The sequence below is a fragment of the Nerophis ophidion genome, linkage group LG10 (assembly GCF_033978795.1).
Source record: "Nerophis ophidion isolate RoL-2023_Sa linkage group LG10, RoL_Noph_v1.0, whole genome shotgun sequence".
NCBI classification, from domain to species: domain Eukaryota; kingdom Metazoa; phylum Chordata; class Actinopteri; order Syngnathiformes; family Syngnathidae; genus Nerophis; species Nerophis ophidion.
Window position 1 is genome coordinate 59,756,480 of NC_084620.1, and position 22,397 is coordinate 59,778,876.

Genomic DNA, 22,397 nt, shown 5'->3' on the forward strand with positions numbered 1-22,397 from the left:
CAAGGACTGATTTAAATTGTGTTTGGACAAAAAAATGTTTTGGCGCTTTTGTTCATGTGGGAGAATATTCCAATAAAGGTGCACTACACACTACTTTTGAATTCATTATTGGGCTTTGCGTATACAATGCAGTTAATCGCGATTAATCAGAGAAATAGAGCGATTAACTTTGATTAAATTTTTTAATCGTTGCCCAGCCCTAATATATATATATATATATACATACATATGTATATTAATATGTATATAGATATTTTATATATGTATATACAAACCCCGTTTCCATATGAGTTGGGAAAATGTGTTGGATGTAAATAAAAGAAATTGATGTGAATCACTTAGCATTTCATGGAAGCTGTTTTTATACCCAATCATGGCACCCACCTGTTCCCAATTAGCCTGCACACCTGTGGGATGTTCCAAATAAATGTATGATGAGCATTACTCAACTTTATCAGTATTTATCGCCACCTTTCCCAACTTCTTTGTCACGTGTTGCTGGCATCAAATTCTAAAGTTAATGATTATTTGCAACAAAAAAGTGTTTATGAGTTTGAACATCAAATATGTTGTATTTGTAGCATATTCAACTGAATATGGGTTGAAAAGGATTTGCAAATCATTGTATTCTGTTTATATTTACATCTAACACAATTTCCAACTCATATGGAAACAGGGTTAGTATGTAGTCTTTGTCACAAGTGGCCCTCTGATGACAACCATAACTGCAATGTAGCCCTCAATAAAAATGAGTTTGGAGTATTTAGTGTCCAGGCCTGACCTGCTCAGGCCTAAGTCCCGGTGGCACCCAGGCATACTCCTCCAAGGCACAACCGGAGTCGTCGTCCGAGGTGGAGCTCCTCTGGAAGCTCAAGGACACCTTGCCCTTCTTGCCCCCAGGGATGGGCTCCATCTCTTGGCCTCGATGCGACGGGCGCTCCCCTCGTTCACCGCGCTCCAGGTTCATCGTGTGCGGGCGCTGCGGACAGAAAATACAACATAAGTTGTTGTCTCAACTCCTTTGATGCTCGACGAAAATGCATCCATTGCACTTAAGAGGCACTTAAGCGAACGTGTAACGGAAACATCCAACCAGGCTTTTCCATCAAAGCTACAAGATTTGGATTACATTGTAAATGATGCCTTTTTGTAGAGTCTCATGTTCAGGACATCTGTAGTACCTTCTTTAAATTTACACAGCGTGCTCGGACAAAACGATGCCAGCAACATCTGTTAGCAGAGTGTGTAAGACCACATTTAATCTTGGATGACTTTCCTGTCACTCCAAATATGCATAAGAACATAAATAATGCATGAGTCGCATTGACTGGATACCATCACACGAATAGGGTCGTCGTCTTATCTGCCGCAGTCCTAATAGTCCTGATAGAGGTGCTTCGGTCTCGGGAGGGGTGTCGAAAAAAGTGACTTGTGATTTGCCCCGTCTCTTTCACGTGCAAATCTGGACCAGAACAGAACTTGTTTGGGGGCAAACAAGAACGTTTCATACAAGCTCTGCAAAGGCCACGTAGGTGTGATCTTTAAACATGCATGAGGGCGGCACTATCAGCATCATTAGGATCTGGATGGCTTCTATTGGCAAAACAATAGGCTGATACTTGACTTTAGGGCCACAGCTATTGGTTATTTTAGAAACTCAGTATCGTTTGGTGGATTATTTGAGTAATCAGTTTAAACACAATATATAAAATAGCTGAAATAATTGTTCTTCTTTCCTGTTTCCATATGAGTTGGGAAATTGTGTTAGATGTAAATATAAACAGAATACAATGATTTGCAAATCCTTTTCAACCCATATTTAGTTGAATGTACTACAAAGACAAGATATTTGATGTTCAAACTCATAAACTTTATTTTTTTTTGCAAATAATAATTAACTTAGAATTTCATGGCTGCAACACGTGCCAAAGTAGTTGGGAAAGGGCATGTTCACCACTGTGTTACATCACCTTTTCTTTTAACAACACTCAATAAACGTTTGGGAACTGAGGAAACTAATTGTTGAAGCTTTGAAAGTGGAATTCTTTCCCATTCCTGTTTTATGTAGAGCTTCAGTCCTTCAACAGTCCGGGGTCTCCGCTGTCCTATTTTACGCTTCATAATGCGCCACACATTTTCCATGGGAGACAGGTCTGGACTGCAGGCGCGCCAGGAAAGTACCCGCACTCTTTTTTTTTTACGAAACCACGCTGTTGTAACACGTGCTGAATGTGGCTTGGCATTGTCTTGCTGAAATAAGCAGGGGCGTCCATGAAAAAGACGGCTCCTTGATGGCAGCATATGTTGTTCCAAAACCTGTATGTACCTTTCAGCATTAATGGTGCCTTCACAGATGTGTAAGTTACCCATGCCTTGGGCACTAATGCACCCCCATACCATCACAGATGCTGACTTTTACACTTTGTGCCTATAACAACCTGGATGTTTCCTTTCCTCTTTGTTCCCGAGGACACAAATGTCCATAGTTTCCAAAAACAATTTGAATTGTGTACTCGTCAGACCACAGTACACTTTTCCACTTTGCATCAGTCCATCTTAGATGATCTCGGGCCCAGAGAAGCCGGCGGCGTTTGTGGATGTTGTTGATAAATGGCTTTCGCTTTGCATAGTAGAGCTTTAACTTGCACTTACAGATGTAGCGACCAACTCTATTTAGTGACAGGGGTTTTCTGAAGTGTTCCTCAGCCCATGTGGTGATATCCTTTAGAGATTGATGTCGATTTTTGATACAATGCCGTCTGAGGGATGGAAGGTCACGGTCATTCAATGTTGGTTTCCGGCCATGCCGCTTACGTGGAGTGATTTCTCCGGATTCTCTGAACCTTTTGATGATATTATGGAGCGTAGATGTTGAAACCCCTAAATTTCTTGCAATTGCACTTTGAGAAAGGTTGTTCTTAAATTGTTTGACTATTTGCTCACGCAGTTGTGGACAAAGGGGTGTACCTCGCCCCATCCTTTCTTGTGAAAGACTGAGCATTTTTTTGGGAAGCTGTTTTTATACCCAATCATGGCACCCACCTTTTCCCAATTAGCCTGCACACCTGTTCCCAATAAGTGTTTGATGAGCATTTTTTTTACAGTAAAATGTACAGTTTTTACGATGCATCAAATGGAAAAACGGTGCCACAGCTTTTTTTTACCGCAAAAAGCTAGCATTACTCACCAGAATGTTTACCTTTTAAAAACCTGTAATACCATGTTTCTGATTAAAAGTATTATGCTGTAAAACCACCATATTTTACGATAAAATTCTGGCAAATGTACTACCAGTTTTTTTTCCAGTAAAATTTACAGTTTTTACGATGTAGTTAATGGAAAAACGATGCCACAGCTTTTTTTACCGCAAAAAGCTAGCATTACTCACCAGAATTTTACCTTAAAAACCTGTAATACAGTGTTTCCAATTAAAAGTAAAATGCTGTAAAACCACCACATTTTTACGATAAAATTCTGGCAACTGTACTACCAGTTTTTTTTTACAGTAAAATTTACATTTTTTACCATGTATTAAATGGAAAAACGATGCCACAGCTTTTTTTTTTTACCGCAAAAAGCTAGTATTACTCACCAGAATTTTACCTTTAAAAACCTGTAATACCGTATTTCCAATTTAAAGTAATATGCTGTAAAACCACTACATTTTCACGATAAAATTCTGGCAACTGTACTACCATTTTCTTTTCCAGTAAAATTTACAGTTTTTACCATGTACTGAATGGAAAAATGATGCCACAGCTTTTTCTTTTAACGCAAAAAACTAGCATTAATCACCAGAATTTTAACCTTTAAAAACCTGTAATACCATGTTACTGATTTAAAGTATTATGCTGTAAAACCACCATATTTTACGATAAAATTCTGGCAACTGTACTACCAGTTTTTTTTTCCAGTAAAATTTACAGTTTTTACGATGTATTAAATGGAAAAACGGTGCCACAGCTTTTTTACTGCAAAAAATAGCATTACTCACCAGAATTTTACCTTAAAAACTTGTAATACAGTGTTTCCAATTAGAAGTAAAATGCTGTAAAACCACCATATTTTACGATAAAATTCTGGCAACTGTATTACCATTTTTTTTTCCTGTAAAATGTACAGTTTTTACAATGTATTAAATGGAAAAATGGTGCCACAGCTTTTTTATTGCAAAAAACTAGCATTACTCACCAGACTTTTACCTTAAAAACCTGTATTACAGTGTTTCCACTTTAAAGTAATATGCTGTAAAACCACCGCATTTTTACGATAAAATTCTGGCAACTGAGCTGCCAGTTTCTTATCGTGAAAAAAAAGGGTAGTTTTATTTTTTCAATTTACAGTAAAATGCTATTAAAACAGCGTAATATTTATGGTCAAATTCTGGCAACTGTACTACCTGTTTTTTTTACAGTAAAATTTGCATTTTTTACGATGTATTAAATGGAAAAACAATGCCACAGCTTTTTTTTTACTGCAAAAAGATAGCATTACTCACCAGAATTTTACCTTTAAAAACCTGTAATACCGTGTTTCTGATTTAAAGTAATATGTGGTAAAACCACCACATTTTTACGATAAAATTCTGGCAACTGTACTACCTGGTTTTTTTACAGTAAAATTTACATTTTTCACGATGTATTAAATGGAAAAACGGTGCCACAGCTTTTTTTATTGCAAAAAACTAGCATTACTCACCAGAGTTTTAACTTAAAAACCTGTAATAGTGTTTCCAATTAGAAGTAAAATGCTGTAAAACCAACATATTTTTATGAGAAAATTCTGGCAACTGTACTACCAGTTTTTTTCCCAGTAAAATTTAGTTTTTACGATGTATTAAATGGAAAAACGGTGCCACAGCTTTTTTATTGCAAAAAACTAGCATTACTCACCAGAATTTGACCTTAAAAACCTGTATTACAGTGTTTTCACTTTAAAGTAATATGCTGTAAAACCACCGCATTTTTACGATAAAATTCTGGCAACTGAGTTGCCAGTTTCTTATCGTGAAAAAAAGGGGTAGTTTTATTTTTTCAATTTACAGTAAAATGCTATTAAAACAGCGTAATATTTACGGTCAAATTCTGGCAACTGAACTGCCAGTGTTTTTTTTGTTGTAAAATGTCAAGGTGTTTTTTTTCTTTCACGGTGTATGTAAAATACGTAATATAAAATAATGAAATATATCCTGAGGCAAATCTTTGTACTTTATTATTCCTGCATGATTCACAGTGACCTGCCAATGAAAACAAGTTTGACAGCCCAGCCTCAAAGCCTCGTGCAGACACACAAGTATGAGAACTCCCCCCAATTAGCATACAGTTCCATCTAAGAAAGCCCAGGGCCTCAAAACATGACATTTGCACATTAAAAATGCTGCTAAAGACCAAAGCAAAAGCTCCTGTCACGGGACAAAGAGGTATTCGAATGTCGCTTTCTTCTTCTGCGACTAATTCATCAGCTTTTATGGCCGGATAGATAATGTTATCTTTTTGGAGATATGTTATATTTTCACCTGCTCCCCACTTCTGTCCCACGTAACCTAGTTAGGAGCAGCGTGATTAGATTGAAGTCTTATTTGCTGGCTCTCCATCAATGACAGTTTTTCGCTGCATGTACAAACCCTGTTTCCATATGAGTTGGGAAATTGTGTTAGATGTAAATATAAACAGAATACAATGATTTGCAAATCCTTTTCAAGCCATATTCAGTTGAATATGCTACAAAGACAACATATTTGATGTTCAAACTCACAAACTTTATTTCTTTTGCAAATAATAATAAACTTAGAATTTCATGGCTGCAACTTGTGACAAAGTAGTTGGGAAAGGGCATGTTCACCACTGTGTTACATCACCTTTTCTTTTAACAACACTCAATAACAGGGGTCGGGAACCTTTTTGGCTGAAAGAGCCACACAAGCCAAATATTTTAAAAAGTTTTTCCGTGAGAGCCATATAATATTTTTTTAAAGACTGAATACAACTAAATGCGTGCATTTTTAAGTAAGACTAACATTTTTAGAGTGTAATAAGTCCCTTGTTCTTTTTAATAAAATTGTTATTCTGAAGCCAACCAACAATAAATAAAATACTTCTTACCATGAATGGGGCGGCATATAACTCGGTTGGTAGAGTGGCCGTGCCAGCAACTTGAGGGTTGCAGGTTCGATTCCCGCTTGTGCCATCCTAGCTACTGCGGTTGTGTCCTTGGGCAAGACACTTTACCCACCTGCTCCCAGTGCCACCCACACTGGTTTAAATGTAACTTAGATATTGGGTTTCACTATGTAAAGCGCTTTGAGTCACTTGAGAAAAGCGCTATATAAATATAATTCACTTCACTAACTCACTTCACCATTAATGCAACTTCTTGAACAGGTGCCGTAGAACCGGATGTGTCAGGCTTGTCCTTGACAGTTTGACTATGTCTTTGTTTTTCCTCTCCATTTGTCTTTGTTTCCTGCCTTTAGTTCCTGTTCCTGTTTGTCTCCCTGAGTGCTGTTTCCCCTTAACTGTGGCTGATTGGCACCTGGCCACACCTGGTGTCAATCAGCCTGACACTATTTAGACCTGCTTTCTCCTCCAGTTAGGGCTGGATTATTGCCACTAATACCTGTCAATGTTGTGCTACTACTTGTCGCTGTTCCGGCATGCCGTGGACTGCTTTCCGTCTTTATTGTTCCTAGTTCCTGTTTGCTGGTTCCTGTTTCCAATTTGTCCGATTCCTAGTTCCTGGTTTGTGTTTTTTCTTTATATTTTGGACATTAAATCATGTTTTCCTTTACAATGCCTGCCACCATCTCTGCATCTTGGGGTTCGTCAACAACTCAACCTGAGAGGATGGATAAATTAAAATGCATGAGAATGTTTTATATTTTGAACATTGTTTTTGTGATTACCAGCAGCATTATTCATTACTTACCATTTTAAGCAATGTCAGCTAAGATTTATCTAAGAGCCAGGTGCAGTCATCAAAAGAGCCACATCTGGCTCTAGAGCCATAGGTTCCCAACCCCTGCTCTATAACATTTGGGAACTGAGGAAACTAATTGTTGAAGCTTTGAAAGTGGAATTCTTTCCCATTCTTGTTTTATGTAGAGCTTCAGTCCTTCAACAGTCCGGGGTCTCCGCTGTCGTATTTTACGCTTCATAATGCGCCACACATTTTCCATGGGAGACAGGTCTGGACTGCAGGCGGGCCAGGAAAGTACCCGCACTCTTTTTTTTACTAAGCCACGCTGTTATAACAATTGTCTTGCTGTAATAAGCAGGGGCGTCCATGACAACGTTGCTTGGATGACAACATATGTTGCTCCAAAACCTGTATGGTAGTTTCACCATTAAAGGCCTACTGAAATGAGATTTTCTTATTTAAATGGGGATAACAGGTCCATTCTATGTGTCATACTTGATCATTTCGCGATATTGCCATACTTTTTCTGAAAGGATTTAGTAGAGAAAATCGACGATAAAGTTTGCCACTTTTGGTACTTCCTGAAAAAGCCTCGCCTTTACCGGAAGTCGCACACGATGACGTCACATGTTGATGGCTCCTCACATATTCACATTGATTTTAATGGGAGCCTCCAACAAAAACAGTTATTCGGACCGAGAAAACGACAATTTCCCCATTAATTTGAGCGAGGATGAAAGATTCGTGTTTGAGGATATTGATAGAGACGGACTAGAAAAAACAACAAAAAAAAACGTGATAGCATTGGGACGTATTCCGATGTTTTTAAACACATTTACTAGGATAGTTCTGGGAAATCCCTTATCTTTCTATTGTGTTGGTAGTGTTTTAGTGAGTTTAACAGTACCTGATAGTCGGAGGGGTGTGTCCACGGGTGTGTTGACGCTAGTGTCTCAGGGGAGTTGATGGCAGCTTTACGGACGACACAAGTTGAGCTTTTATCCGGTAAGAACTGACTTTTTAACCACAATTTTCTCACCGAAACCTGCTGGTTGACATTCGGTTGGGATCCATGTTCGCTGTGATCCATAGTAAATTTTCACCTCTGTGAATTTTAAACAAGGAATCACCGTGTGTTTGTGTGGCTAAAGGCTAAAGCTTCCCAACTCCATCTTTCTTCTTTGACGTCTCCATTATTAATTGAACAAATTGCAAAAGATTCAGCAACACAGATGTCCAAAATATTGTGTAATCATGCCGTTAAAGCAGACGACTTTTACGTGTGTGTTCGTACCGATCATACTTCCTAAAACCCTGTGACGTCACGCGTACACGTCATCATTACACGACGTTTCCAAGACGAAACTCCCGGGAAATTTAAAATTGTAATTTAATTAACTAAAAAAGCCGTATTGGCATGTGTTGCAATGTTAATATTTCATTATTGATATATAAACTATCAGACTGCTGGTGGCTAGTAGTGGCTTTCAGTAGGTCTTTAATGGTGCCTTCACAGATGTGTAAGTTACCCATGCCTTGGGCACTAATACACCCCCATACCATCACACATGCTGGCTCTTCAACTTTGTGCCTATAACAATCCGGACGGTTATTTTCCTCTTTGTTCCGGAGGACACCGCGTCCACAATTTCCAAATATAATTTGAAATGTGGACTCGTCAGACCACAGAACACCTTTCCACTTTGCATCAGTCCATCTTAGATGAGCTCGGGCCCAGCCAAGCCGGCGGCGTTTCTGGGTGTTTTTGATAAATGGGTTTGGCTTTGCATAGTAGAGTTTTAACTTGCACTTACAGATGTAGCAACCAACTGTAGTTACTGACAGTGGTTTTATGAAGTGTTCCTGAGCCCATGTGGTGATATCCTTTCCACACTGATGTCAGTTTTTGATGCAGTACCGCCTGAGGGATCAAAAGTCCGTAATATCATCGCTTACGTGCAGGGATTTCTCCAGATTCTCTAACTTTTTGATGATTTTGCGGACTGTAGATGGTAAAATTTCAAAATTCCTTGCAATAGCTCGTTGAGAAATGTTGTTCTAAAACTTTTAGACAATTTGCTTACAAATTGGTGACCCTCGCCCCATCTTTGTTTGTGAATTACTTAACATTTCAAGCTTTTTTTATACCCAATCATGGCACCTACCTGTTCCCAATTAGCCTGCACACCTGTGGGATGTTCCAAATAAGTGTTTGATGAGCATTCCTCAACTTGATCAGTATTTATTGCCACCTTTCCCAACTTCTTTGTCACCTGATGCTGGCATCAAATTCTAAAGTTAATGATTATTTGCAAAAAAAAGTGTTTATCAGTTTGAACATCAAATATGTTGTCTTTGTAGTATATTCAACTGAATATGGGTTGAAAAGGATTTGCAAATCATTGTATTCTGTTTATATTTACATCCAACACAATTTCCCAACTCATATGGAAACGGGGTTTGTACTTCAAGACTCCATTAGTTACTATTTTTTCACTCCATTGTTTTGTTTCCATGACAGCCCACCTGTCCTCATGTCACGCACCTGATTCACTCGGACTCATGCGCCTGTTGTCAATCACCACGTCACCTTTTAAGCCTGTAGTTGCCAGGCATTAAGGTACTTAACATTCGAACTGGTAAACTTTGTTATTTTTGGCAAATATTAGCTCATTTGTAATTGGATCCCTGCAACATGTTTCAAAAAAGCTGGCACAAGTGGCAAAAAGACTGATAAAGTTGAGGAACGCTCATTAAACACTTATTTGGAACATCCCACAGGTGTGCAGGCTAATTGGGAACAGGTGGGTGCCATGATTGGCTATAAAAACAGCTTCCATGAAATGCTCAGTCGTTCACAGTTTGAACATCAAACGCCCCTGCTTATTTCAGCAAGACAATGCCACACCATGTGTTACAACAGCGTGGCATCATAGTAAAAGAGTCCGGGTACTACACTGGCCTGCCTGTAGTCCAGACCTGTCTCCGACTGAAAATTTTAAAGTGTAAAATACGACAACGGAGACTGTTGAACAATTTAAGCTGTACATCAAGCAAGAATGGGAAAGAATTCCACTTTCAAAGCTTCAACAATTAGTTTCCTCAGTTCCCAAACGTGTATTGAGTGTTGTTAAAAGAAAAGCTGATGTAACACAGTGGTGAACATGCCCTTTCCTAACTACTTTGGGACGTGTTGCAGCCATGAAATTCAAAGTTAATTATTATTTGCAAAAAAAAAAAAAGGTTTATGAGTTTGAACATCAAATATGTTGTCTTTGTAGCATATTCAACTGAATATGGGTTGAAAATAATTTGCAAATCATTGTATTCTGTTTATATTTACATCTAACACAGTAAAGTAGTAGAATGTTTATCGTGGTTCTTCTTATTTGTTCTTTGTAAACACTTTTATATTTGAAGAGTTTCTTGAAGTGGATTATATTAGTACATTCCATCATTTAATTCCACATACTGATATACAGAAGGTCTTAAGTGTTGTACGTGCGTACAAATGTTTTAAATTACATTTTTCTCAAAGATTATATTCCTGCTATTATGTTGAGAAGAATCGTTATATATTATAGTTTGTTTACAAGTACAACTTTCTCCGACGCTGCCTCAGAAAGAGGCGTTTGTCTCGTTTTGTCCACCAAACCTTTTATGCTGTGCGTGAATGCACAACGGTGAGCTTTGCTGACAGTTTCGACTTGCGTGGAATGCTATCAATCGACGCTAACATGCTATTGAGGCTAGCTTTGTGTACATATTGCATCATCATGCCTTGTTTGTAGGTATATGTGAGCTCATTTCATTCCCTGTATTTGTGTCCCCTGTGTATTTCAGTCATTTAACACAGTTTCCCAACTCATATGGAAACGGGGTTTGTACATACAATTTATCCACACATCCACATTCGCACCCCAGACACATTGTTTTCTCTCAATGTGGCCCCCGAGTCCAAATATTTGCCCAGCTCTGAAATATACTCAAAACTGCCTTCAACGTATGCACAAATCATGTCAAGAAACATTTGAAACAAAACCTTATATCCAAAAATCTCTTAAACCTGAGTGACTTTCCTCACCCCTGCATCCTTCTCCACCCGCCCCCCCCAAAAATGTCTTTGTGGAAAACAACAACTTAGTCCTAAATGCAGGCAGCAGGGGGGGCGTGAGAGAGGGAAGGGTTTTAATAGTGCATCTACAGAGCAGGAACATCGGGGCCTGTGTAAACACGGGCCAGATGTAACCCACTAACGGTTAACCGCGTGCTCCTCCCCCGCCTCAATCACACTTTTCAGGGGCTTTCTCCTTCGCCGCAAGCAGGAATTAGCAGCTCCAAAACATTATTCTCATTTACTTTAAAAAATAAAAAAAAAAGCAATGAGATATGAGCTAGTGCAGGGGTGTGCAAAGTGTGGCACGGGGGCCATTTGCGGCCCTTGAAATGTTATTGCAAAAATAAAAAAGGACATTGAAAATATTGGAATCTAACAAGAAAAAGTTGCAATGTTGACACCAAGCTGCCATGCAGGCTGTTTTTTTTTTCTCTTTTGTCTTTATTTTACCATGTAAAAAACATCTTTACTATGAATTGATTAACGTGGACCCGACTTAAACACGTTATAAATAAATAAATAAATAAATAAATGGGTTGTACTTGTGTAGCGCTTTTCTACCTTCAAGGTACTCAAAGCGCTTTGACACTACTTCCACATTTACCCATTCACACACACATTCACACACTGATGGAGGGAGCTGCCATGCAAGGCGCCAACCAGGACCCATCAGGAGCAAGGGTGAGGTGTCTTGCTCAGGACACAACGGACGTGACGAGGTTGGTACTAGGTGGGGATTGAACCAGGGATCCTCGGGTTGCGCACGGCCACTCTCCCACTGTGCCACGCCATCCCCTTGAATTTCTTACTTGAATTTCAGTGTTCATTTATTTACACACATAACACTCATCTACTCATTGTTGAGTTAAGGGTTGAATTGTCCATCCTTGTTCTATTCTCTGTCACTATTTTTCTAACTACCACAACTTTTTCTTGGAGGCTATCCAGGTCCAATCGCAGCTGCGGCTTGGAACTTACAAGCGTATTTCTTCATCTTACTCGTTGTCGGCGTCGCCACCGGCTGTATCTTCCTCGTTCTTCTGCTTCATCTCCTTGTTGTGGGCGCAGTTGTGCGCTGCATTCTTTAAAAGCCGTAGATTTTATTGTCACATATGCATGTACAGTAGATGGCAGTATTGTCCTGTTCAAGAGTGTCACAACATTGCCGTTTACGGCAGACAAACTGCTTTACGGTAGACAAAAACCTGACTGCTGTTGTTGTGTGTTGTTACCGCGTTGAAAAACTTATTGGGGTGTTACCATTTAGTGGTCAATTGTACGGAATATGTACTGTACTGTGCAATCTACTAATTATGTCAGGCTTGCCCCTGACCCTTTTTTTTTTTTATTATTTTTTTTTTTTTTAAATATATATTTATATAGCGCTTTTCTCTAGTGACTCAAAGCGCTTTACATAGTGAAACCCAATATCTAAGTTACATTTAAACCAGTGTGGGTGGCACTGGGAGCAGGTGGGTAAAGTGTCTTGCCCAAGGACACAACGGCAGTGACTAGGATGGCGGAAGCGGGAATCGAACCTGCAACCCGCAAGTTGCTGGCACGGCCACTATACCAACCGAGCTATACCGTTTGTTTGTGTTTTAGTTTTTCCTCTGTGTGTTTAGTATTCCCTGTCTTTAGTTCCGTTCAGCGCTCTTATTTGGTCTGTTTCCTGTTTTTTCCCCCCTGTGCGCTGCTTCCTCTCAGCTGCGGCTGATTGGCACCTGGCCACACCTGGTGTCAATCAGGTAGTCCCCACGCCATCCCGCCTGGTGTCAATCAGCCCCGTCCTATTTCTACCTGTAGAAATAGGAGGTAGTCCCGACGCCGTCACGCCTGTTGTGTCCTTGAGCAAGACACTTCACCCTCGCTCCTGATGGTTTGTGGTTAGGGCCTTGCATGGCAGCTCCCGCCATCAGTGTGGGAATGTGTGTGTGTATGGGTGAATGTGGAAATAGTGTCAAAGCGCTGTGAGTACCTTGAAGGTAGAAAAGCGCTATACAAATATAACCCATTTACCATTTATTTGTCCTCCGGTCAGAGCTGGATTATTGTCGCTCATGTCGTTGCTACCTGTCGTATCATATGGTGTCAATGCAGCGTTGCGGTAAGCTATATTTGATAGTGGTTTGTAGCTTATGTTTTTTTTTTCCCTGCTTCCAAGTTTGTTTTCATATTATAAGTACGACTTCTGTTTCTTGCTCGATACCTGCTAGCTTCCACGCTAGGCCTTTTTGTTTGTTATCCGCCCACGTGCATGTTTTTTTTTGTAGAAAGAGGATCGGGCTGATTGACACCAGGTGTGGCCAGGTGCCAATCAGCCGCAGCTGAGGGGAAGCAACGCACAAGGGGAAAAAAAACAGGAAGCAGACTAAATAAGAGCGCTGACAGGAACTAAACACAGGGAATACTAAACACAAACAAACTGTCAGGGGCAAGCCTGACAAATTACAAGTTTCAATCAATTAATTATTTATTTTAATTTTTTTTTGCCATTACTCAAAAAAAAAAATGACAAAAAAAAAAATCCATGTTATAATGAATTATTTTCAAAGCTCCAATTAGTTCAAATATTTCATTTTAAAATGTTTTATGTGGTAAATAATACATATATTGTGTAGTTGCCATATAAAAACATAAACATTTTCTTTGACAAAAGAGCATAAAACAAACAAAATAATTGTTTAAATGTAAAATCGACAGATATATCTGAAGTTGATTTTGTAACTTAAGTGTTTAAAGTTTAAAAAAATACGACTAATAAAAATGTATCACTTTCTGAGTTGGGCACCTTTTGGATCCCAAATTTATTTAGTGGTATTTTATTTATCTTTTCACTGTGATTACTCAAAGATAATAAAGAATTAAAATCGGGCTCTAATTACTAAATACTGCATATTTCAGTTTTACTATTAAAAAAAACAAAGACGTTTTTGACAGAAAAGCATAAAACCTATTTTTTTTTAAGTTGATATAGAGATTTACTTTAAGCCTGGGGTGTCCTAACTTTTTCCACAGAGGGCCGCACACGAAAAAATTTAAGCATGCGGGGGCCATTTTGATATTTTTCATTTTCAAACCATAATAAAATATATGGATTTTTTAAATCCTTAGGGCTCCTGGGGAGCATAGAGGGTCTCAGTCACTAAAATGTTAAAAAATAAATGAAATTATTATTATTTTTTTTTATTTAATGCTTACAGTAAAGCTTTATATCAACTTTAGGTTGATATAAAGTAAAATAAATAAGATTTTATGCCTTTTCTGTCATAGACAACTTTGTTTTTTATAATAAAACTGAAATATGCAGTATTTAGATAGATAGATAGTACTTTATTAATTCCTTCAGGAGAGTTCCTTTATTTATCAATTAAAGCCCTCAAAGATCAATAATGCAGGACACCATTGATTTTAATTATTTCATATTTTTGAGTAATCACAGTGAAAAGTTCAATAAAATCCTACTAAATATATTTGAGATCCGAAAGGTTCCCCACTCATAAAGTGATGCATTTTTATTTTATTTTTTTTTACTTTTAACACTTAAATTTCAAGATCAACTTCCGATATATCTGTCGATTTTAAGTTTGAACTATTATTTTGTTTGTTTTATGCTCTTTTGTCAAAACTTTGATGTTTTTATATGGCAACCACACAACATATGCAATATTTTTTCCACATAAAACATTTAAAAGTGATCATTTTTAAGTAATAACTCATTATAACAGATTTTTTTGTCCTTTTTTTTTTTGGAGCAATGGAAATAAGGATAGGTTGATTGGCAACACTAAAAATGGTCCCTAGTGTGTGAATGTTGTCTGTCTATCTGTGTTGGCCCTGCGATGAGGTGGCGACCTGTCCAGGGTGTACCCCGCCTTCCGCCCGATTGTAGCTGAGATGGGCGCCAGCGCCCTCCGCGACCCCGAAAGGGAATAAGCGGTAGAAAATGGATGGAAATAAAATAAAGACAAAAAGAAAAAAAAACTGCCTGCATGGCAGCTTTGTGTCAACATTGCCACTTTTTCTCATTAGATTTCAACTCATTCCACTTTTTTTTTTTTAAATGTTTTTATTTTTGCAATACTATCAATTTTGCAATTTTTGCAGAATGTGTGGCGGGCCGGTAAATAATTAGCTGCGGGCTGCAAATGGCCCTTGGCCACACTTTGGACACCCCTGTTGTAAGTGTTAAATAAAAAATAATAATACAAATTTGAATTATTTTTAACATTTTAATATTTGAGATCTTTTATGGTCCCTGGGACACCTAAAGGTAAAATACATTTTAAAAATCCATATATTTTTGTTATGGTTTTCAAATGGAAAAATATCCAAATGGCTCCCGCATGCTTTTAATTTTCCCATGTGCAGTGGAAAAAGTTTGGACACCCCTGAGCTAGTGTGTACAACTCATTGTATAAAAAGTATTGGATTTCACTTTTATAGCTCAATTTGGAGGCAAAAGAAAGAAAAAAAAAAAGCAAATGCTCCCCAGCGGTTTAGGAAAGGCATTAAATAGCAGAGTTCAAAGGCCCAGGTCATCTCTCTTTCACTGTTGAAGTGTTATTTCAGGGCCAAATGGGCCGGGACACATAAACACACTTGCATTCACACACACAATTCCAGCTCTTACCCCCAGGAAAAGCATCTTTCTGTCCGCGTTCACTCCACAAACTACATATCTGCGCCACGCGTCTTCTTCTCTAATCACTTCCAGCTTCCTCCCTTCGATCCCGTCTTAAAGGTTAAAAGAGTCACTCTGCAGATGCGCTGAGGCATCCTGGAAAAGGTCCCAGCGAGGCGGCGTCTCTATCTGGAGTGTGTTGGGTGTGCGTGAGAGTGGAGGCAAGTCTGCTCGTCTGGCCCCGCCCTCATTCCGGCCTGCGCCAGCAAATAGCCTGCCACTGCGTTTCCAACACACACGCCCCCCCTCCGCCCCCCACCTTGACTGCACACGAGTGCCAGATGATACGTGCACTCTACCCAATCTATGTCATGCTAGACTTAGACTGAGGCCCCGTTTACACTGAGCCCGATAAGGTTATCCATGGTAAATCACACCTAACCTTATCCTTGTCTACACACAACAATGCCGCCGTTTGCTCTCCCTGACCACCTGAGGGCACCACAGACTGTGGATGCATTTAAAAAAGGCTTAAAAACCCTTTAATTAAAAAAAAGAAACCTTTTTTAGATATGCATACTAGTTCTAGTTATTAGGCTGATCTAGTTTTTATTTTTATTTATTTTTATTATATTTTATACACTGTACACTTTGAGGTTGTTTACACAATGTAAAGTGCTTTTTACAAATACTATCTGCTGTGTCGTGAAACACACCTGAGCCATCATAAATTAATCAAATCTTTATTAGACATGTAAACAATGTGATAAATAACATTTTACATCAATCAAACTAGGGATCTAGATATCTGCTCACTCACTCTTTGCGCTCCCTGACCACCCGAGGGCACCACAGACTGTGGATGCTTTTAAAAAAGGCTTAAAAAACATTCTTTTTTAAAAAAAAAAGCCTCTTTTTTTAAATGAATGCATACTAGTTATAGCTATTAGGTTGTTTTAGGTTGTTGTAGTTTTTATTTGTATTATATATATATTTTTTAATACACTGTATCACTTCGATGTTGTTTACACAATGTAAAGTGTTTTTTACAAATACAATCTGCTGTGTCGTGAAACGCACCTGAGCCATCATAAATTAATCAAATCTTAATTAGACACGTAAACAATGTGATAAAGAACATTTTATATCAATAAAACTAGGTATCTAGATATCTGCTCACTCACTCTTTGCTCTCCCTTAACACATGAGGGCACCACAGACTGTGGATGCTTTTAAAAAAGGCTTAAAAAACATTCTTTCTTTTTTTTAAAAAGCCTCTTTTTTTTAAATGAACGCATACTAGTTATAGCTATTAGGCTGTTCTAGTTTTTATTTGTATTATAATACACTGTAGCACTTTGATGTTGTTTACTCATTGTAAAGTGCTTTTTACAAATACAATCTGCTGTGTAGTGAAACACACCTGAGCCATCATAAATTAATCAAATCTTTATTAGACACGTAAACAATGTGATAAAGAACATTTTACATCAATCAAACTTGGTATCTAGATATCTGCTCAGGACACTCCTCACTCTTTGCTCTCCCTGACCACCTGAGGGCACCACAGACTGTGAATGCTTTTAAAAAAAGGCTTAAAAACTCTGCTTTTTTTTAAAAAAGCCTCTTTTTCAATATATGCATACTAGTTTGAGCTATTAGGCTGTTGTAGTTTTTATTTTTATTATATTTTAATTTTTTTAACACACTGTATCACTTTGAGGTTGTTTACTCAATGTAAAGTGCTTTTTACAAATACAATCTGCTGTGTAGTGAAACACCTGAGCCATCATAAATCAATCTAATCTATATTAGACACGTAAACAATGTGATAAAGAACATTTTACATCAATCAAACTAGGTATCTAGATATCTGCTCAGGACACTCCTCACTCTTTGCTCTCCCTGACCACCTGAGGGCACCACAGACTGTCGATGCTTTTAAAAGTGAAGTGAATTGAATTATATTAATATAGCGCTTTTCTCTAGTGACTCAAAGCGCTTTACAAAGTGAAACCCAATGTCTAAGTTACATTTAAACCAGTGTGAGTGGCACTGGGAGCAGGTGGGTAAAGTGTCTTCCCCAAGGACACAACGGCAGTGACTAGGATGGCGGAAGCGGGAATCGAACCTGCAACCCTCAAGTTGCTGGCACGGCCGCTCTACCAACCGAGCTATGCCGGTTGGTAGAGCGGCATAGCTCTACCAACCGGCATAGCTCGCTTGGTAGAGCTATGCCGGTTGGTAAGGGCTTAAAAAAAAAAAAAACACAACAAATACCCGGGACCCCTTGCAGCACTAACTCTTTCGGGACGCTACAATATACACCCCTGCTATCACCACCAAACCCCACCCACCTCAACTCCCCCCTGCCCCGCAAATCTCCCGAATTCGGGAGGTCTCAAGGTTGGCAAATTCTGAAATGTAGCCGTTAGCGAAGAAAAATCCATAGACAAGCCGCACCTTTTTATAAGCCGCAGGGGTTCCAAGCATGGGGAAAAAATAGCGGTTTGTAGTTCGAAAAAATACAATATGCTTTACAAAATGTACAAAATAAGTTGAGGTGGTTGGTGTCAAGGATAACTGTGTCGTTATGGGGGGGAGAAAGTCTCCGAAAATGTCCGCCCTGCGGTGTCTTTTTCGGACACAGTTGCAATCGTCCGTCATTGTGAAGGCCTTGAAAAATCATTCAAGACGCTCCGTCACTGAAAAATGACTTTACTCAATTGTGCGAGGGACAAAGAGACCCCGCCCCCCACCCCCAGACAAAGTGACTTAACAGAGGGGATGGCGAAGGACTGTTTGTCACATGCCAAATTAGTCGCTACAAATGAGAAATGGCTGGCTCTGCTAACTCGCTTAAGAGGAGGGGAGACGTGGGGAAGAGCGACGTCTTCTTTGCTGGACATGCCTGTTTGAAACGGGGAGGGTGCGACTGTTTGGAATACAAAAAAGAGGAGCCTTTGTGTTCCTCTGCAAAACATTTTTTAAAAAAGCACTTTGTATTCGTGTATGCTCACATGCAACACTTCCTTCTCTATTATTGTGCGTGGTGAAATCATTTCAAAGGGTCATTTTATGGTTTGTTAGTACGAATCCCGTTTCCATTTGAGTTGGCTAATTGTGGTAGATGTAAATATAAATAAATCTTTTTCAACCCATATTCAGTTGAATGCACTACAAAGACAACATATTTGATGTTCAAACTCGTAAACTTGATTTTTTTTGTGCAAATAATAATTAACTTAGAATTTCATGGCTGCAACACGTGCCAAAGTAGTTGGGAAAGGGCATGTTCACCACTGTGTTACATCACCTTTAATTTTAACAACACTCAATAAATGTTTGGGAACTGAGGAAACTAATTGTTGAAGCTTTGAAAGTGGAATTCTTTCCCATTCTTGTTTTATGTAGAGCTTCAGTCGTTCAACACTCCGGGGTCTCCGCTGTCGTATTTTACGCTTCATAATGCGCCACACATTTTCCATGGGAGACAGGTCTGGACCGCAGGCGGGCCAGGAAAGTACCCGCACACTTTTTTTTACGAATGTGGCTTGGCATTGTCTTGCTGAAATGAGCAGGGGCGTCCATGAAAAAGTGGTTTTCTGAGGTGTTCCTGAGCCCATGCGGTGATATTCTTTAGAGATTGATGTCGGTTTTTGATACAGTTTTGATGTAGTTTACTGCTGTCATATTGCAGTCTACACCTATCTTTTATGTATGACTGCCATCTACTGGTCACACTTATCATTACACCATGTACCATATAAAATTGCTTCGAGGAATGTGGCTTGGCATTGTTTTGCTGAAATAAGCAGGGGCGTCCATGAAAACGTGGTTTTCTGAAGTGTTCCTGAGCCCATGCGGTGATATCCTTTAGAAATTGATTTCAGTTTTTGATACAGTTTTGATGTAGTTTACTGCTGTCATATTGCAGTCTACACCTATCTTTTTTGTTTGACTGCCATCTACTGGTCACACCTATCATTACACCATGTACCATATAAAATTGCTTCGAGGAATGTGGCTTGGCATTGTTTTGCTGAAATAAGCAGGGGCGTCCATGAAAACGTGGTTTTCTGAGGTGTTCCTGAGCCCATGCGGTGATATTCTTTAGAGATTGATGTCGGTTCTTGATACAGTTTTGATGTAGTTTACTGCTGTCATATTGCAGTCTACACCTATCTTTTATGTATGACTGCCATCTACTGGTCACACTTATCATTACACCATGTACCATATAAAATTGCTTCGAGGAATGTGGCTTGGCATTGTTTTGCTGAAATAAGCAGGGGCGTCCATGAAAAAGTGGTTTTCTGAAGTGTTCCTGAGCCCATGCGGTGATATCCTTTAGAGATTGCTGTCGGTTTCTGATACAGTTTTGATGTAGTTTGTTGCCGTCATATTGTAGTCTACACCTATCTTTTATGTATGACTGCCATCTACTGGTCACACTTATCATTACACCATGTACCATATAAAATTGCTTCGAGGAATGTGGCTTGGCATTGTTTTGCTGAAATAAGCAGGGGCGTCCATGAAAACGTGGTTTTCTGAAGTGTTCCTGAGCCCATGCGGTGATATCCTTTAGAAATTGATTTCAGTTTTTATACAGTTTTGATGTAGTTTACTGCTGTCATATTGCAGTCTACACCTATCTTTTTTGTTTGACTGCCATCTACTGGTCACACCTATCATTACACCATGTACCATATAAAATTGCTTCGAGGAATGTGGGTTGGCATTGTTTTGCTGAAATAAGCAGGGGCGTCCATGAAAACGTGGTTTTCTGAGGTGTTCCTGAGCCCATGCGGTGATATCCTTTAGAGATTGATGTCGGTTTTTTATACAGTTGATACACAACCAGAATTACGCCATACGCACCGTCTGTCATGATCCCGTTTTGTTATTTTCTGTTAGTTTTAGACTCCCTTAGTTCTGTTTTGTGCACCTCTGGGTTTGTTTTAGTTTCCATGGGTAATGACTGGGTTCACCTGCCTCTGGTTAGTGGTCGGCACGCTCAGCTGTTGTCGACCACTAATCAGAGAGCTACTTTATCACCTCTCTCGCCACACTTGTCCTGGCTTCTTTGTTTTGCTGTCCGCTACCTGCTACGAATAAATCATGTTCCTACCTGCAAGTCATGTCCGGAGTAATCCGTTTGCATCCCAGGAGAACAAACCTCGCAGCTAGCTGTTGATTTTTGGGAAAATGAAAGGATTTTAAGTGCGCCTTATGTCCAAAAAATACGGTAATAAAAATACAGAATTTTCAAAAAATATGTTATGTTAAGTCACAAATGATAAGATAGTGGTGTTCTTGTAAAATTTTTGGGTAACTTTGAGCAAATTGCATATAGCCTTTTTAAGAAAAGCAGTTTCTTAAGAGCCTCAGGATCCCCCGGGAGGAGCTGGTTGAAGTGGCCGGGGAGAGGAAAGTCTGGGCTTCCCTGCTTAGGCTGCTGCCCCCGCGACCCAACCTCGGATAAGTGGAAGAAAATGGATGCATTAATTGCTGCAACTGCAGGGAGTAACTGAAGCCGGTATTTCACAGCCTCTTCCAAAGCGCCCCTGAGCCATTTACTTGACAATTTCCTGCATTTTACGGCATTTTTATGGCGGCCTCCATTGTCCCGAAGGCGTTTAAGTAACACCCCCAATGGTTAGCAAGTCCCGAAGTGTTTCAGAGTGTCGGGGAAAATTAACGCTCAACTGGCAAGAACTCAAGCAAGATCTCCACCAAGCCTTTAGGGCGGGGCTCTAAATATATATGTTGGGTAACACTTTAGTATGGAGAACACATATTCACCATTAATTAGTTGCCTATTAACATGCAAATTAGTAAACTAAGAGACTTCCCTCAATAAGCTCAGAATTATTGCTTACTAATAACCCTAACCCCAAATCTAAGCCTTATATGTTCCCCATACTAAAGTTAAGTTAAGCAATGATTGTCACACACACACTAGGTGTGGTGAAATTATTTCCTGCATTTGACCCATCACCCTTGATCACCCCCTGGGAGGTGAGGGGAGCAGTGAGCAGCAGCGGTGGCCACGCCCGGGAATAATTTTTAGTGATTTAACCCCCAATTCCAACCTTTGATGCTGAGTGCCAAGCAGGGAGGTAACGGGTCCCATTTTTATAGTCTTTGGTATGACTCGGCCGGGGTTTGAACTCACGATCTACCGATCGCAGGGCGGACACTCTAACCACCAGGCCACTGTTACCGTATGTTGTTTTAATAATGTTTCTGTAGGAGGACAGACTTGACACAAACTCTCCTAATAGTTAGAAAGGCAACTGTTTAATTTGTTTGTGTTAATGCTTCACTGATGAAGGCCAACGCCCTTTTGTCTTACTGATTTCGGCTGTCCTTGAACTCACCATTGAGTTGAGTTTAAGTTTATTTGGAACATGCATGCCTAAAACAATTTCCAATTTCTCTATTCAACGTGTTTGAAAAGGAGTAGGAAGAAGTAGAGCTTATTTAATTTCGACCCCCTTTTCCTTTACTTAGCCGTTGCTGGAATTTTAGTTCACTTCCTGTTTTCAATTTATTCACAATAGAAGTAATAACAATAAAAATAAACAATAATTAGTGAAGTAGGTAGAATGTTTATCATGATTCTACTTCTTTGTACTTCGTAAACACTTTTAAATTTGAAGAGTTTCTTGAATTGGATGAAATTAGTACATTCTATCATTTAATTCTACATACTGATATACTGAAGGTCTTAAG

General features: G+C 39.2%; 2 protein-coding genes across 7 annotated transcripts in view; one reads left to right on the forward strand and one right to left on the reverse strand.

The window, feature by feature from the left end:
• The window catches only part of pphln1 (periphilin 1), a 173,200-nt gene that overhangs the window by 55,586 nt on the left and 95,217 nt on the right, over positions 1-22,397 (forward strand). The window lies entirely within an intron of this gene.
• The window catches only part of prickle1b (prickle homolog 1b), an 80,799-nt gene that overhangs the window by 20,515 nt on the left and 37,887 nt on the right, over positions 1-22,397 (reverse strand). Inside the window, exons 1-2 of one of the 2 annotated variants that reach the window (XM_061914285.1) lie at positions 15,666-15,860; positions 782-979 (exon numbers count right to left, since the gene is read on the reverse strand). In XM_061914285.1, coding sequence (XP_061770269.1) covers positions 782-979; positions 15,666-15,680 — 213 coding nt within the window. In that variant the 5' untranslated portion in view covers positions 15,681-15,860. Of the gene's footprint in view, positions 1-781; positions 980-15,665; positions 15,861-22,397 lie in introns of those variants that run through there. The other variant, XM_061914286.1, reaches the window with a different exon arrangement.